General features: G+C 39.0%; 1 protein-coding gene across 1 annotated transcript in view; it reads right to left on the bottom strand.

The window, feature by feature from the left end:
* Nucleotides 1–3,385: 3,385 nt before the first annotated feature.
* The window catches only part of PCMT1 (protein-L-isoaspartate (D-aspartate) O-methyltransferase), a gene marked incomplete at its 5' end in the record, with an annotated part of 35,449 nt that continues 22,505 nt past the window's right edge, over nt 3,386–16,329 (bottom strand). The window contains 3 exons of the mRNA XM_031552204.1: nt 3,386–5,550; nt 10,321–10,490; nt 11,266–11,351. Of these exons, the coding sequence (XP_031408064.1) occupies nt 5,538–5,550; nt 10,321–10,490; nt 11,266–11,351 (269 nt within the window). The remainder of the gene's footprint in view (nt 5,551–10,320; nt 10,491–11,265; nt 11,352–16,329) is intronic.

The following is a 16,329-nucleotide window of genomic DNA, read 5'->3' as shown; positions in this document are numbered from 1 at the left end:
AAAAAAAAAAAAAAAATTGTTCTGCTTTGTTAACTAAAAGCAATTGCCATCTAAGCACCAGCATTTGTATTGACATTTGGGATTTAAGGAACGGAACACATTTTTCATTCATAGGTTAAACCTCTGAGCAGCTAACAAAGTCATGCTTACTAAATGCTAAAATGAAAAGAGTAAGTACTCAAAGTTGGGACTTACCAGTGCCTGACAGCTGTTGTATGTGATCCCAGAGCTACATCTCTCCCCATATGGCAGGCTTCAGCCTTTTGTACCCACAGCTCGATGTGGGTACAAAAAGAGCTCCACTCTGTGAAAGAGCACTTGGCAGTGGCTGTTCTTCAAGGCACCGGCCCCAACCTTGCTACACAGACTGGTTAGCAGTGTTGGTATTCTGCTGGGTAAAAACCAAAGTTAATTCTAGGCAGACAGGCACAGTCAGTGAGACTGACGCTTCTGGCAGAATGATTAAAATCCGGCCGCGCTTTCCCCACAGCAAGGGATTCGTGCTGGTTAATTCTTAGCTCCCTGCAAAGCTTGAAGGCTTCAGCAGTGTGTCCCCATTCCAGCAAAATTCTCATAGAATTAGAGCAAGTAATTGTGTGAGTGAATTTCAGACGTGTTAACAGTAAATTGTGTACAGTACATGTTATATATACATATATATATATAGACACCGTGCTGTCTACTTTGTTTGACTGTCCAAGGATGTTGCATTCATCATGGGTCCCAATAGAAATGGAGGCAAGACGAGGCATGCATCTTTTTGTACGTCGTCTTTTTACTTCAGTATCTTCAAGTCTACGAGAATATTGCCATGTATACAAATAGTTCTTTGAGTTGCTCAGTCCTGATTACTTTATGGAAAATAGCTCTAATAAACCTATTTTATTCATACATTTCTTGCACTGCATTTATCTTCAGCTACCAGCTAAATGTTCTTAACTTCCTCTCAGCTGGTAGAAGAGCTCAAAGTACAATACTGTGGGCAGACAGAAGCGTGTAGAGCAGCCTCTATGAAATGGCCTTAGAAGAAGCTGGGATATGCGGTGGGGGGAACGTAGGGACATTTTGTTGCAGGAAGGCTGCGAAGGAGACAGACCTCCCCTCTTTATCCATTACTGGCATCAAGAGCAAGGCTTGAGCCATGCAGCACAGCAGCTGTGGAAGTTGGGCTGCCAGCACTGCTTCCCAGGGCCCTGCTGCTGAGTGAGGAAGAGTCTGATCGTTCAGACTGCAGCAATTTATGGCATCCAGAAGCCTCTCTGCTGCTATCATCCATTTCTAACCTGGGAGCACGGCTCTTTCTACAGCAGGCATGGCAAATTGTGCAAGACGCAAAAGATCGCATTATAAATACAGCCATCCAGAAAAGATGCACTGCCCACCTGCTTAGGGTGCATTTCCCATCACTGAAAAAAAAAATAAAAAAATCACTGTTTGGCTTTGTTTGCAGTTTAATGAAACAGCAAATCCTTCTTCACCATCTCTCCAGAACAGCAAGAAAAGCAGTGCAGCACTTGGCAGCAGCTACCAATGTGTTGCAGTTGTCTGCCCAGAGACTTCTAAGAGGTGGTGGTGGGATTTGCTGCTATGCAGACCAACACACTAAGGTAACTGGAAACTCCCCAGCTAGTCTGACATTAAGAAAAAACTTGCGCTTCACCAGAAAGTGTGGGCGTCCTCAAACAGATTAAGAGCAAAACAAAGCCAGCTCAACTCCTGCAATTTGTACAAAACTCAGTAATGTTCACTTTCTACAAATTATTTGCCTTCAAATGAGTGACACCAAATCACTGAGCAGGAGCACACCTGAGCACATCAGGAAGCCATGCTCTCTGCCCTGCCCACTGCTCCTGCAGCCCTCCTTGCAGTTCCCAGGGCTGACTGCAGACTGCCCAGCCTAGCTGCCTTCCAGCACCGGTGTCCCTTAGCCAGAGAAACAGAGAACACAGAATTGTTCTGATGGCATACACCTATGGATGCTACTTCTCTGAGTATTAGGAGAGGTCATCAAATTGTTTCATTGGTGTTTTAATGCTGATCAAGGCACACATTTTGGTTAGATTGCTTTTCTCTATTTTGAATTGTTTTGCCTTTCAGACACTTACATACACATAAGTGTACAATCCATTTTCAAGTACCAGGTAGTGCCTACCTGAATTCTATCTGCAATTTGGAATCCCATTTTTCTACCTAGTCCCATTCTGAACAGTCTTGGCCTGAAGGCCCCACACATTCCATGGTCCTGCAATATTAGGGAGGGGCAGTTGCAGAAGCACATTTGGAAAACAAGAGTGCTGAGACAGATCAGCATGATGCTCCACTTGTTTTTTAAACCCTAAATAAAGCATAAAGTTCCAGTCCAAACTGCACACGGTGGGTAGGTGGCGGGGAACAGGGCAGCACAAACACAGCACAACACAATGGCCTCCCCATGTCGGGAACTGATTGTTTTGCTTTCTAATGGCAAAAGCTGAAATAGCACTGGGCAATGGGAAAAAACTAGAAAAGATTCAAAGAGACCTGACAGATCACAGAGGCAATTAATAAATTGTGATTACTATGAAAGAAAAAGAGCCGACAAAACAGTTTGGCCAGAGTAAGAAAAGGCAAAAGTATTTGTAAACAGGGAATACGTGGGGGAGGGGGAGATGTGTAGAATTATCTTTACCATGTATTTTTCAGCTGCTGATTAGCTCAGGTAGGATGCAAGAACACAGAGCTATGGGTACACATGCAATACTGCAGAAACCCCCTCAGGGCACCAAATGCTGCTCTGGACCTCTGGAGCACAGAGAAGCCTGCAAGCACTGAGCCACCATAGAAAGCCATGGCAGAAATAATCTTTTATAGGTTTCAAAGCATGTAAATGCATTTTAAAGATGATAGAGCAGGGAATTTCAACATAGGAACTGGAAGGTATGAAAAACTAATGCTCAAAGGAGATAGCACTGACATTAAATTCAGGACAACCTTCTTCAGCCATGCTGTTCCCCACAACTGCACTGGATCAGCGATGTCTATAACTACCTAGCAGCCCTGTAGTTAGAAAGGAAAGCACAGAACCCTACAACTAGACCAGGCACCTACCCTCAGCCACAGAGGAACAACACTGCACACACAGAGAACTCACAGGCCTGGTGAGAACCCACTCACTTGCTCTCCAAACACACTGGTGTCCACTGCAAGAAACTCCAATAAGCACCATACAACTGCATTTACACACCAGACTTGGTAACTGCTGCCATGTGCTGCAGCACATTAACTAAAAATGGACTAATTTCTGGTCATCTAGCACTTCTTATATAGGCTTGCTTTCTTACTGGATGTGCAAAGTCCTGCGAAGGCAAAGATTTTAGAAATAAAGAAATAAACCCAGACATCTAAATACAGCTTCCTCTCAATTTATTTGGCGAAGTAGCAATTCAGACATTTCACACAGCATTTATTCAAGCTCTTCAACTCTTCTGCACATCAACTTGTCCTCTTCTCCAAGAAGCTCGTACTTCAGAACCATCGCTCCACCACGGCGGGGTCTTCATTCCCCAGTTCCTAAATGCTGCCCCTGCATGCTCCGCCCTGCCCAAGTACCCCGACTGCCACCAATTCCTTCTGCAGAACGGGTGCCTCGTTGCAGCCTTGGTCCCTGAAGTGTTCTCCTCACAGAGCTGTTGCCAGGTCTCAGCTCTGTCACCTCTCCTGCCTCAGGCTAGCTTGTTACTGTGTCCAGAGACAAGAATTTGGAGACAGTTGAGCTCTTATCTTTCCTTTGATTGATTAAATTAGTGAGATGATGTAAATAAAGCTGAACTCAAACTGAATGATACAGTGACCAAAAGGCTGAACATTAGCATGCATCATTTAAGATAGTTCACTTCAACACCAACAACTAGATTCACAGTTGATTGTGGGTTAGTACAAATTCATCAGACACAGATGGGTTTTTCTGAACTGTGTTGTCTAGAATACACGCTGTAGTAATTCCTTTATAAGAGTAATCCTTGTGTGTGTGCTCCCAGGCTGCGGTCAGATCAGGAGGTGGTATATTGACTTCCAAACATCTATGTGAATTGATACATCACTTTCACACAGGAACAGGACTGTGCCGACCTTCACAAGGAAGGTTATTTAAAACGTTACCTCTTTCAGATCCAGAGGCCTTTGAATTTTTTAGACTTTGTGCTTTCCGTGATTAATCCTATCACAAAATATCGCTGTTCTGCCACAGACATCCAAATGCATTTTACAGTGATCGTGAAGGCTGTGTTTATACTGGTTATTTTATTCTATAATCCTTTCTATCATTGAGAAGAAAACAACAACATGCTGCCTACAATATTTCCCAGTTGCTCCAATCTGAGCAAGAAGAATCAGACATGCTTCTCCACTTTTCCAAAGCAGCTCAATTTGCTGTACTGCTTTGCATTCTCCAATACCAAAACAGAAAACTTGGGGCAGAAAAAAGATTTATAGCCTTCCAACTATTCTTCTATATGAAAACTGAACAACCGTAGGTAAGAGTCCAGGATTCTCTACTCATTCTGCATGTATCACATTTTCCTTGCAAAACAACAGTTTGCTTTTCAAAAGAATGGAATTTTTCCAGAGTGTCCATAGTCAGAAAAAAAAGAAACATTCAGCATGTGGCCTTGTCAAAAGCAACTTTCGCTTTGAACCAGACTAGATATTGATCTGTTTCCTATTTTTAAATAATGCAAAGATCTGTATGTCAGCCACATACTGATCGTAGTCCTCCACACAAGCACAATCTCCCTCTTGTTTTTAGCCTTATTATCCCAGTGACTGGGATGCTCTCATATTTTTGGAGGTAAATCTATGTTTACCATAACAGCAGTGAGCTGTAAACCAGAAGAGAGTTTCAAGTCTTCATTAACTAATTTTAGAAGGAAAGGGAAAACCACGTCTTTTATGCCCAACTCAAACAGCAATATTTAGTAAGAACAGCCAACTTTGATGTTTTTAAATTCAATATATACAAATGCCTGATTTTAAGGTAATAAAGCAGCTGATTGTATCTACTACATGCTAGTCTATGACACCATGTCAAAAGCTTAAAAAAAAAAGTTGTTCATTTCCTTTTAGTAGCATCTAGCAGACACTGGGACACAGAAAACCTGGTATTGCCTATGTAGTGTCATAAGGTGCACAGAAGCAGTTTTACCAAGGGACATGGGAGCCAAGAGAAGTGAGAGTGTTCAAGTACCCCCATCAAAATTAGAGTTCACAAGCTATAGATCTTCATCCGCAGTTCATCTGCAGAAATTCACTTCAAACAGATGAAAGTAAAATAAAGGCATGTTAAATAAAACAGTGCCCACATAAAACTTTTTACCATGTCTTTATCAGATTTGCCTCGAGCATCTAAAAAAATAAAACAAACACCACGCTTTTCCATGCTGATAACAACGGTATAACAAAGTCCAAAACAAGCTGCAATGCTGTTGGTTTTCAAAAAGCTTTTAGAACTGGAGATGAGCAGTCCACTGTAACACTATGTTTGGGTCAAGATGATGTAGCTTTTACAATTCATCCCTGCAGAAAGAAAACACACGTAGTTATACTTTTAATCCTTCTGAAAATGACATTTGAAAAGTCTTGTTCCTGTGTCAGAACACATTTAAAGGCTCAAACAAATCAGCAAAATTTCAGAAATCTCTTCAAGCATTTAGTCAAAAAGGAAAGGCAACAGCAATCTCATATTGTCTCAATTATGTGACCTATTGTGAAATACAAGTCCCTCCTCTATTTCAAATAGATCGTTTACTCAAGTGAATGTCTCCCACATCACCAAAATCAGTAATTTTTGAAAGTTACACAGCTGCCTGTCATCCAACCTCCACTGGCTCCATACTGGCAAGAAACTGAGCCAGCTTACTAGACAGTATTGGCAAAAACCAGTCATGGTAGCTACCAAAGAGACAAGCTTAACTGTAATTACAGTCTCTCAAAAAAGCTGGGAATTCAGAATATCAGGAATTGGAAGAGACCTTGAAAGATCCAGCCCATCAACCTCATTTCAATATCATAAAGTCTACATCAACTATTTTATTTCTTTCTCAGAGGAACTCTATTAGCTCCTGAAACACTAAATCATAGTGTATGATTTAGAAAGGGAGTTGTTACATCAAAGGAAATTCAAGGAGGAGAAAGGATGCTTCAAGAAGTCTCTAAATCACTGTGATGACACAGGAGAATGCAGGCTTTTATTTCTACACATCCTATAAAACACACTGAAACAGGGAATCCATAGAACCCATATTCCAACAGTGAAGTTATCTTAATCGGTGATTTGCTTAAATATTTCCAAAGTATTAAATTGAATGCCAGATGCCCATCAAATCTAAAAGCAGTGCATTGGCACTACGAACATTGGAAAATTTAATCAGAAGTGTTTGCTTTTCCCCTTTCATCCACAAGGCACAAGCAATCTATAAACTGAGTTTACTGCACTTTTTCTTTTAGTAAGTGCATTGCTCTCATTAGCCAAAGCTAATGTTTGAGTTAACAAAAACTTCACTAATGTGATTGCTGGCTCAGTACACACCAGTATTTCCAGCTATCATGCAAACTAACCCACAGAAAATATAGTGCTACGTGCACACAAGCAAAAGCTTTGAAGTTACAAAGGCGTTACTGTTCACAAATCATAGAGCGTGGAATGGCAACATGCACATCATTTTAAAAGCAACTGATAAGGCTTCTGCAACCAGTTCTAATGCAGCTGGAATACAAATCTTATGATTTGTATTTGGTAAAATATTTGCATTCTTTGCACTTTGCACTGCCTTCTATAGTGTAGGTATTGTTAATACAGCTTCAGAGTGTCACAGGAATTGAAAAAGCAGAAAAAAGCAAAAGGGAGGACAAATCTTCGCAGCAGTAAAATAAAATCTGTTTACAGCCAAATGTTTGGAAGGTCTCTGTATTTGCATGTTTCATGAAGTAGCTATTTGCTTTGAACAGATGAAATAAATGAACCTCTGATACAGAGTTTACAATGCAGTGCAGGTGACTCTTAGCCAACTACTCCATTCTTCCTCAATGCTTCCAGGAGCTGTGCCTCCTGTTGATATTTACTTAAAAAAAAAAATGTAAAGAATGACTACTGTTACTGCTGCTTTAATCTCAACATGCCTCATAGCTGATGTGATTTGCATCCTGAATCCCACCACATACTCTCACAGCTTTGCAAAAGCCTGGTCTTTTACTGCGACAAACTACTTCTGGATCCTTCACACCCAAGCTAGACCCTCAAAAAATTGAAAGCAAAAAAGAAACCCTATACTTGCTCTGGAAGTATTAAAGATGGCACATTACTCATATATAAATTTTGGCAAAGTTTTTGCCAGCTAACTTAATGTATTTGAAGGTTTTTTCTTTCACAAAATGGTATTTGTACTTAGAATTCAAATGAGCTGTATTGACATGCCAGCGTGATAACCAATCTTCCATTGCTTTAAGCTGTTCCCAACAAAAAAGGAGAAAGTACATCTTAGATGTCACTTTCAAAATAGAGATTTTCATACTGTTTGTTCAAACATACACTGGTAGTAAGGGGATTGGCCTCCCTCAAAGGACTTTTCACCCAGGCTTCACTACTTCTTAATCCAAAAGCAGCATGCCAGCCCAAAACAATCCATCATCTGTGTGTTAAAATTATGCAGTGCTTATTTTTTTACAGTTATGAGAAACTGAGCTCATGCGTGCATTATTGTGTGTGTGTGTGTGTGTGTGTATACATAAATGTTAAAGAAAAACATTCACAGCTTTTCACCTAATGCAATTAGCCAGCAGAATGAAATACACATTGCAAAACAGCATCAATTGATCTTGGCCTCAACTGTATGAATCAGAAGCTATCAAGCTATGACTGTTTTGTGAAACACCAATACTGAACATGATGAAGCAGTTCCCTGCCTTAGGAATGAAAGCACTTGGTGTGATGTTAACGAAGGGAACTGAGCTAAGGATAATGGATTCTTGAAGTCCTCTTAAAAATATATGTATACACCATTCAAATCCATTTAATTTGGGATCTACAGCCACAGGAGCCTCTCTTATACTACAGCTCTTTATTACAGCGAGATCTAAATAAGCTCTTTCAGAAGAGTAAGTTAGTCTTTCATCGATCTCCACTCACAGGTCTTCAACAATTTAGGAAAGATAAACTGAAATCTAAGAAGCCCAGAAAAAAAAAAAAAAATCACACACCTTTTTTCTTTGATAGTAGCATAGATAGCAAATACTGAATTATTATTAGGAGATTCCTTAGCAGCAGTTGGCTGACCAGCACTTTGGTCCAACCAATCAGAAAAAGTATCAAAAAAAAAAAGACAGGTAACCACCTCCTTTAAAGTCTACAATATGGCAGTTATCCTCAGGAAGGGAATGGGAGTTTTCTTCAGAACAAAGGACAATTTAAGAACGGAGATATTGTAATAACTGGACTTCAGAGATGTCTTTTCACAGAGATTTCCAAGTCTGAAGCAAATTAAACATACATCAGAAGAAAAAGCCTCTATGCCAATGTAAGGTCATACTTCTGATTACACCAATATGTTTTTAACACTTAAAATAAATCATGAAGTATTTCAGAACAGATCAAAGACTTTAAAAAAAAAATCTGGGGGGAAAAAATTGAAATCAAACAAACGAACAACAAAACAATCACAGGACTGAATGAAATCCAAACAATCTCATTACCTCTTCCTGCACTAATAGAGAAAACAGAGTACAGAACTGTGCACGTGAGATACGAAGACTTTAGAATTCTAAGGTCCTAACTATACTACACCATCACTAGCAGCATGGGATAGCCATGCTTCCAGCAGTCCTTCATGAAACACTATTTATAAAAATACTCACTGGTACTATGAAAAACAACTGCTGCTATAATTAGGTCAGATGGAAAAGCAGAAAAATGTACTTTGAAACTCTCTGGAAAAAAAGATAGCTCAAGAAGAACATTCTTCTTTTTCAAAGCCTAAACTCCAGATTTGAATAAAGTCGGTCATATTTGGCAGAGAAGGAAAGTAATCACAAAATGAGACTTTCAAATCCTTACACTGGCAAGAAATCCCCAAGTACCATGCTGACAGAACACTGCTAAGATTCAAGGATAAAGTATTAATTTGCATAACATACAGAAAATCTGAATAGTAAGCATGTTTTGCAATATCTGATCTAAGCTCATTTAGAACTCATGTTCTAACACTAATTTCTACATGCCCACTATACAGCGACTCAACAAACACTAAAATGAGGTTTCAGCAAGCAGCAGTAACACTAACTGCTTTATTTGTACTTTCTTGCGGACATTTTGATATCTTAAAGTTGAAGTGTTTGTGTATCCAAATCATAAGCTATACCACAGAATACCTAGAAAAAAATAATATGTAAGAGATATAAAGCTCAAAAGCTGTTTCCAGAGCTCAGTACAGATCTGTGCACTTCATTAAAACAGATAACACATTCACAAGTGTTTTCTGGCAGGAAGCAGAACAGGACTGCTGCTTTGTTCACTGCCATACAAACGCCTAGTGTAGTTTAAGCTGACAGCTGTGCTGTGTCTGTGTTTCTGCTCATTCAGCTCAACTCACTGGAAGGTCTACTATCTCTAGAAAGGCCTTCAGAGCTTGCTGCATTGTGGAACTCAAACATATCCCCAGACACAGGTGACAGACTTATTAACAAGTCTGAGAAAGTTTTCTGAACACTACTCAAATACACTTATACTTCACAAAAGAGGGGATTAGCTTCTTCACTTTCTGCTGCTTAGAGGCTGAGAAAAAGGAGTTAAGAAGATAATCTACATTGCCCCCCAAGGATTTTACACAGCTTTCTCTTAACTTGTAACATTTCAGAAAAATTAAAAATGAACAGCTAATTACCACTAATTTACACTATATTTGTTCTTCAAGTAGTATTTTACACTTTATCCTATTTGGCAAATTGCTTATAAAGAGCTCATTAAAAGAAGTTTAAACGTAAAAAATATTCTATTTTAAAAAACTAAAAAGAAAAAAGTAACTTCAACACACCAAAACTAAAGAAAACATGAGTCCAAAAGAGACAAAGTGCAACTCATGCAATATTTTTTTTCTGCTTTTAATTTAACTTAAACTTCGCATAACCTCCTCTTGCTGATGTAGTAATGCAAACGGAGTCACTTTTCATGGTATGGAGCAGCAGAAAGCAATGACAGCAGCAAACGCAGGCCTTGCAGTCTATCTGCTTAAAATTCACACCCTTTCACCTTGTGTGTGTGTGGAAGAAGTAAGTGGAACAGAAAATCACTTCCACCTGGACCACTGCTTCTCTTTGTCTGTTAAAGGCACATATATCACTCCCATCAGAGGCTTCATTTTGACACTGCCATCTTCTAGTTTGTCGTACTGTTCAAGCATCTGGTTTCCCCCTGCAGGACCAACTGGTAATATCAATCTTCCGCCAGGTTTTAACTGATCTATAAGCTGGAACACAACAGAAATTAGAATGTAACCAGCCACCTAGAGAAGCTGGATCCAACATTGATTACATTACATGAACAGCTTTGCCACATTGTTTATCTGCTATTATGCAGTAGATAACTACTTCAATTAACAAAAAACACTGAAAATGAGAGGAACATGACAACATGGCAAAACCAACGTTGCAAACACGTTCACAGTCATTTCATGTAATTCCAAAGTAAGGTAAAATAATTGGGTTGTGTCAGATGCAAATGAAACTACTCTGTATGAATGTTAAGATAAGTGATAAGAAACACACAACGTGAGAGAATTGCCTGGAAACTTCTTTTTGTTTTTATAATTAAAAAGGTGGTTAATTACAGCTGATCAGTAGTTCCCAGAAGCTGGTAAAAAAAAAATAAATAAATGTGCTCTGCATTTCCAACTGAGCACATTATTTTTCCAACAAGCCCAATATCTCAGAACCTGGGAAAGAAATATTTAAATATTGTCATTCAATTATGACAAAAACAACTTATTAAGGAAAATATTCCATTGTTGTAGCACTAATTTATACACCTGACAATTTAAAATATGTCTACAGGAAAGTTATTAGAACATGCAGCCTTTAGCAAACCAACCAGAAATCCAATATAGACCATACACTAACAGTATCCTAGCCACTGATACTGCCAGCAGTGCAACTCTCTGAAGTATGTTACATATTTAAGTATATAAAATGGTCTTTACAGCTAAGAGATTAATGAATAACACACACAAAACATAAATGGCTTACTGCTTGGGGCACAACTGGTGCTGCAGCTCCTACATGAATTGCATCATAGGGAGCATCTTCTGCATATCCCATTCTTCCATCTCCCACTGCAAGAAAACACTTATTTTTTTAACCTTCTCAAAGGTTTTCCTACTCAAAATCTGCTTAGTCAAAGTAATACAAAGTCAATATAAAAATATTAACATAGCTATAAAGAGAATGCAACAAAAACCACATACACACACAATAAGTAGCATAACACATGAAATCAGAAAGCACTGATTTATTCTGAAAGCTCTTGAAGACATGTTGTCCATCCAGAAAAGATACCTAAGCATATATGTCCCCTATCATTCCAACAGATGTGACTTTCCCTTCATTTATCCTTGTAGAAAATACGCTTTGCCTTATTTTTGCTTATGCTGTCCTTAAGTATAAAGCAGATCACAAGCCTCAGCCATTACATCTCCGAAGTACATATAAGACTCCTAAGACAAGGAAAGGACAAACTAGGTATTCACATGGACTGTACACCTGTAACTGCTCTGCCAGTTGGAAGGATACAGAAAAAAAAGGGATACAGAAAAAAAGGGATACAGAAAAAAAGGGATACAGAAAAAAAGGGATACAGAAAAAAAGGGATACAGAAGCAGTTTCAGCTCATGGAGAAGTATCCCAGTACAGATGTTTCATACCAGCCCACTGAGCACTCTGTAATAATTAAGCTGGAAGGAAATGGGATACAGAAGAGCAGCCCTTTGTCTGTGCTGGACAGACACACACACTACAACAGACAAGTATCTCACTTCTGAAGATATACATGCACAGGACAAAGTGTTTGGAAGCACCATTACAGAATTTGTCTTCATAGTGCCATACAACAAGTGGCCTGCACGGACCAAATGAGTTAGTCTCAATTGCTTCATTAGTCTGTAAACCAAATAGGGAAATAGTTTAAACCTTTTCACCCACTTTCTACTGCTTCAGCTGACAACCTCATTTAAAGTAAAGATGTATAATCATCTAAAGTAAAGACCTATATGAAAAAAGCCATTCTGAATGTTGAAAGATACAAGTTTTCAGATCATCCAGGCCAGAGTTACATCTGAGCTCAAACTGAAAAAATAAACTCATTGTTCAAAGTTCAATGATCTCTGTTTTGGTCACATTACGTACCTGCCATAAATATATAAAGCGGAAAGCCACACAAAATCTGCTCATGTGCTGTATGTACTAATTCTCATAGTAAGCCTATTCCTTCTTTTAGCATGCCATCACAGAAGGCCCACACCAAATAGACCAACAAGGCTGTGATGGATTGGATAAAACATTAAAATCAGTGGAACAAAACTAATTATTGCATTCAAAAGTCAAAAAATAAATACAAATTATTGACAGTTACTCATGTGTGAGACAAATATTAGTACCTATACAGCAAAGCAGCTTGCCATACAGTATTCTCAAGAGCAGAATGGAGGAGATTATTTAGGAGAAAATAAATAAATAAATAAATCAGAGCCCAAGACTGTTTAAAATAATTGTAACCTCTGGCAAGTTCTACAGAAATCTACTTGTCAGAAATAAGCCTGGAACAGACAGAATCAGGCAAAAGAAGTCACTTTGATTCTTCATCTATGAACTTTCAAATGCTGAAACTGTAGGTTCCTTTGAAATATAGCCAATAAAACTTCCAAAGACCTTAGTTATGTTAATCTGGCATAAATCTGTGTGTTGGGTTTACATGCCAACATTTTGGTAGCAAATGCTGGGAAGTGAAAGGCTTACTTCTCACTCTCCTATTCTATTTTTAATTGGCAATACAATACTTTTCCCCAATTAGTTTGCTTTGCCTGTCACAGCAATTGGTAACTGATCTCTGTCTTTAGCTTCATCTGTGAGATTTGTCATCTTATTTTTTCCACCTGTCCTGTCATGGAGAGGAAGTGAAAGAGCAGCTGAGTGGCGCAGCCAGCCAAGTCTGATAGTCAGTCACTACAATGTGATATCCCAAACTAGCACAGAATTCAAAGGAAAATGAAGTTAAAAGGAATGTCTTTAATCACCAACTGTGTGTTACAAGACAGCCTAGAATCTGAATTAAGATTTGAAAAATTAAGTGAATACTGTATCCACGGTATTTAGATCAAACCAAAAGAAAGTTCAGTTCACACCAGGCTTTGCACAGGGTTCTCTCTGGAGTTCTTCAGGGAAAAAAAAAAAAAAAGACAAATTATACTAAACCATTCATAAGTTCATATTCAGTGAGTGCAAAAGTTTTAGTTATTAGTCAAGAAGAAAAAGAAAGAAGGATAATAAAGATAATTCTCTGCTCAGCACAAGTAGCTTGGGGTTTCCTGTCTTAGTACTGAGCTTTGACTTCTGAAGGGCAGCTACTATCATTACAGATTAATAAAAAGGCTGAATGAATCAAAGGAAGTTCTGCATCTCTGGCCAAGAGCTGGAAACTTGACTTTTTGCCTTCCATCAAATCACAAGAGAATAATTACGTGGTAACCATGGCAGGAAGATCTAGACAGCACTCTGAAATAGTTAAAACCAGAGGTTTGTTGTCTTTCCTATTAGGTCCTGAAGCAAGACCCTACATGTATGCTTTACATCCAAAAGCTTACAGACAATAATACTGCATATTTTCCTGGTTGCTGAGTGCTTTCTTTCTGCACATCACAAATTCTGAGCAGCACAATCCACAATTCGGAGGATTTCAAGCAGAAACCACCAATGATTAAAGAGAACTCATGGCTATCACCACTTTCACTACAAAGACAAGGTGGGCTTGTTCAGCCTGGAGAAAAGAAGGCTGTGGGGTGACCTCATTGCAGCCTTTCAGTACCTAAAGGGAGCCTACAAACAGGAGGGGAGTCAACTCTTTGAAAGCGTAGATAACTGCAGGACAAGGGGAAATGGCTTTAAGTCGAGGGAGGGAAGATTTAAGTTGGATGTCAGGGGGAAGTTCTTTACAGAAAGAGTTGGGAGGTGCTGGAACAACTGCCCAGTGAGGTTGTGGATGCCCCATTCCTAGAGGTGTTCAAGGCCAGGTTGGATGGGGCCCTGGGCAACCTGGTCTAATATTAAATGTGGAGGTTGGTGGCCCTGCATGTGGCAGGGGAGTTGGAGATTCATGATCCTTGAGGTCCCTTCCAAGCTTGGCCATTCTGTGATTCTGTGATTTCACTATCCATTACTGTTCCACTACTGCTACGGGTAATGAAGATGAAAGTTCCAGTAATTCCAGGACCTAATCTCTCTGACCCTAGAGAAGTCTAGGAAAATGATCTCTGCACACTGTATCATTGACAGCAGTAGAAAGAAGTAAAACATCTAAGGAATTTCCTCTTAAAATCAATAGCCCAAACCAAAATTACCATCTTCAGACACATCTCTACTCGCAATCATAGAATACCCCAAGGGATCGAAGGGATCCATAAGGATCAAGTCCAACTCCTACATGAACGCATTTTCAGATACTCAAAGGACAACTAATTTTATTTTCCAAGCCAGCATTCATATATTCATTGTGACCCAAATTGTTACTTTATTCAATTTCCAAGGGGAAACAGTTCAGATTATGAGCTTGCATTCACAGCTTGAAACAGCCTACTCAAATTTCCCCTAACATGCAGTGTGTTAGTGAACTAAAATAATCACTGGGGCAGGGTATAGGGGAAATCATTACTTTCTCACATGAAACGGTTTTGTACCTTCTTTCTGAACCTAGATCTGATCTGCTTGTAACGGTACTCAAGCCTTCAGTGTCTCTATACAAACCTGCCTCACAGAGAACTGCAGCATGAGTACAGAACAGAAGAAAATTACTTCACTGTGCTTAGAGGAAACTCACGTCTGCATCAGCAAACAGTGAAGCACAATAGCAGTAAATCCATACAGCAAAACAATCTGTGCTCAGGACTTAATATCTGTGCAACATATGCATTTCAGAATGACTGCTTTGGTCCGGTTCTAGTCTTACTTGTTATCTTTATGTGACCATATTCTCAGAGCACATCATCCAGTATAGTTTCATCCACAAAGAATCAAAGTTTGTGCTCTCCATGTATGCTTTCATGGGAACGGTTGAGAGATTCACCTCAAAAGGCAATCTCCTGAACCAAAACAAAACCCAACCTACACTCCACAAACTAACACAGACACAGCCTAAGGATACCTATTCCCCAGTTTACAGTGCAGTTGCATTGAAAAATAACACTGATGCTTCTGAAATGTCATTACAGTAAATCCGTGGTGCAACAAAACAACGGAGAATGTTTCAGACATACCTGTCAAAGACTAACCACTGGCTTCATTTGTTTTAATTCATATAGTTCCTACCACCAAATAACTCTGCCTTTTCAAGTTTTTTTGTTTGTTGGTTTTAAACAGCTCTATCTTGATTCTAACTCCACATCATAATATTCCCAGGAGACCAGCGCAGCTGAAGTATTATTATTCTCCATCTAGTTCACATTCCTGCTACTCCTCCCCCTGTATTTAATGCACTTCACAACAGAACTATTCAGAAGTCTCTTAGTTATGCTGCTACATAGTCAAGCATAATATTGGTGATGACATTTACTTAGAACTCTAGATTCCAGAGAGCATCAGAGTTTGTCCCAGGTAAGACTTAAGTCAATTTGCTCTTGTACAGCACCAACAGAAGTTATCCCCTTATCTCCTCTCTCAATTCTCAGTCTCAGTTACACCTTAATGTTTTTCAAAAAGAAGTCATAAGTGTTCTCAGTGATGTAAAATTGTATAAAGATAGTGTCCAAGTACATGCATTGATGTGCTTATTCCAAAAAGATTTAGAAGATCATCATTTAAGGAAAAATAAAAAAGAAGAAATCCGGGAATCAAACTGGAAGAAACTAAGGTAAGAGCTAAACATCACAAACCATAATAATATTTCCAAGCACTTTCAAAAGAACAGCCCCAAAATAACCCAGATCTTCAACTTTTTTTAAATTTAACCAAGGGAATGATGATAACAAAGGAAATGCTTTCCTCCTGCCAGCTTCAACTCTACTGAGAAAAACAGGCATCTTTCCCCCTTTAGTCACGTAACACAAA

This window comes from Meleagris gallopavo, chromosome 2 (assembly GCF_000146605.3).
Source record: "Meleagris gallopavo isolate NT-WF06-2002-E0010 breed Aviagen turkey brand Nicholas breeding stock chromosome 2, Turkey_5.1, whole genome shotgun sequence".
Classification (NCBI taxonomy): Eukaryota; Metazoa; Chordata; class Aves; order Galliformes; family Phasianidae; genus Meleagris; species Meleagris gallopavo.
The sequence above is the reverse complement of the archived record's forward strand: the minus strand, read 5'-3'. Positions and strand labels throughout refer to the sequence as shown.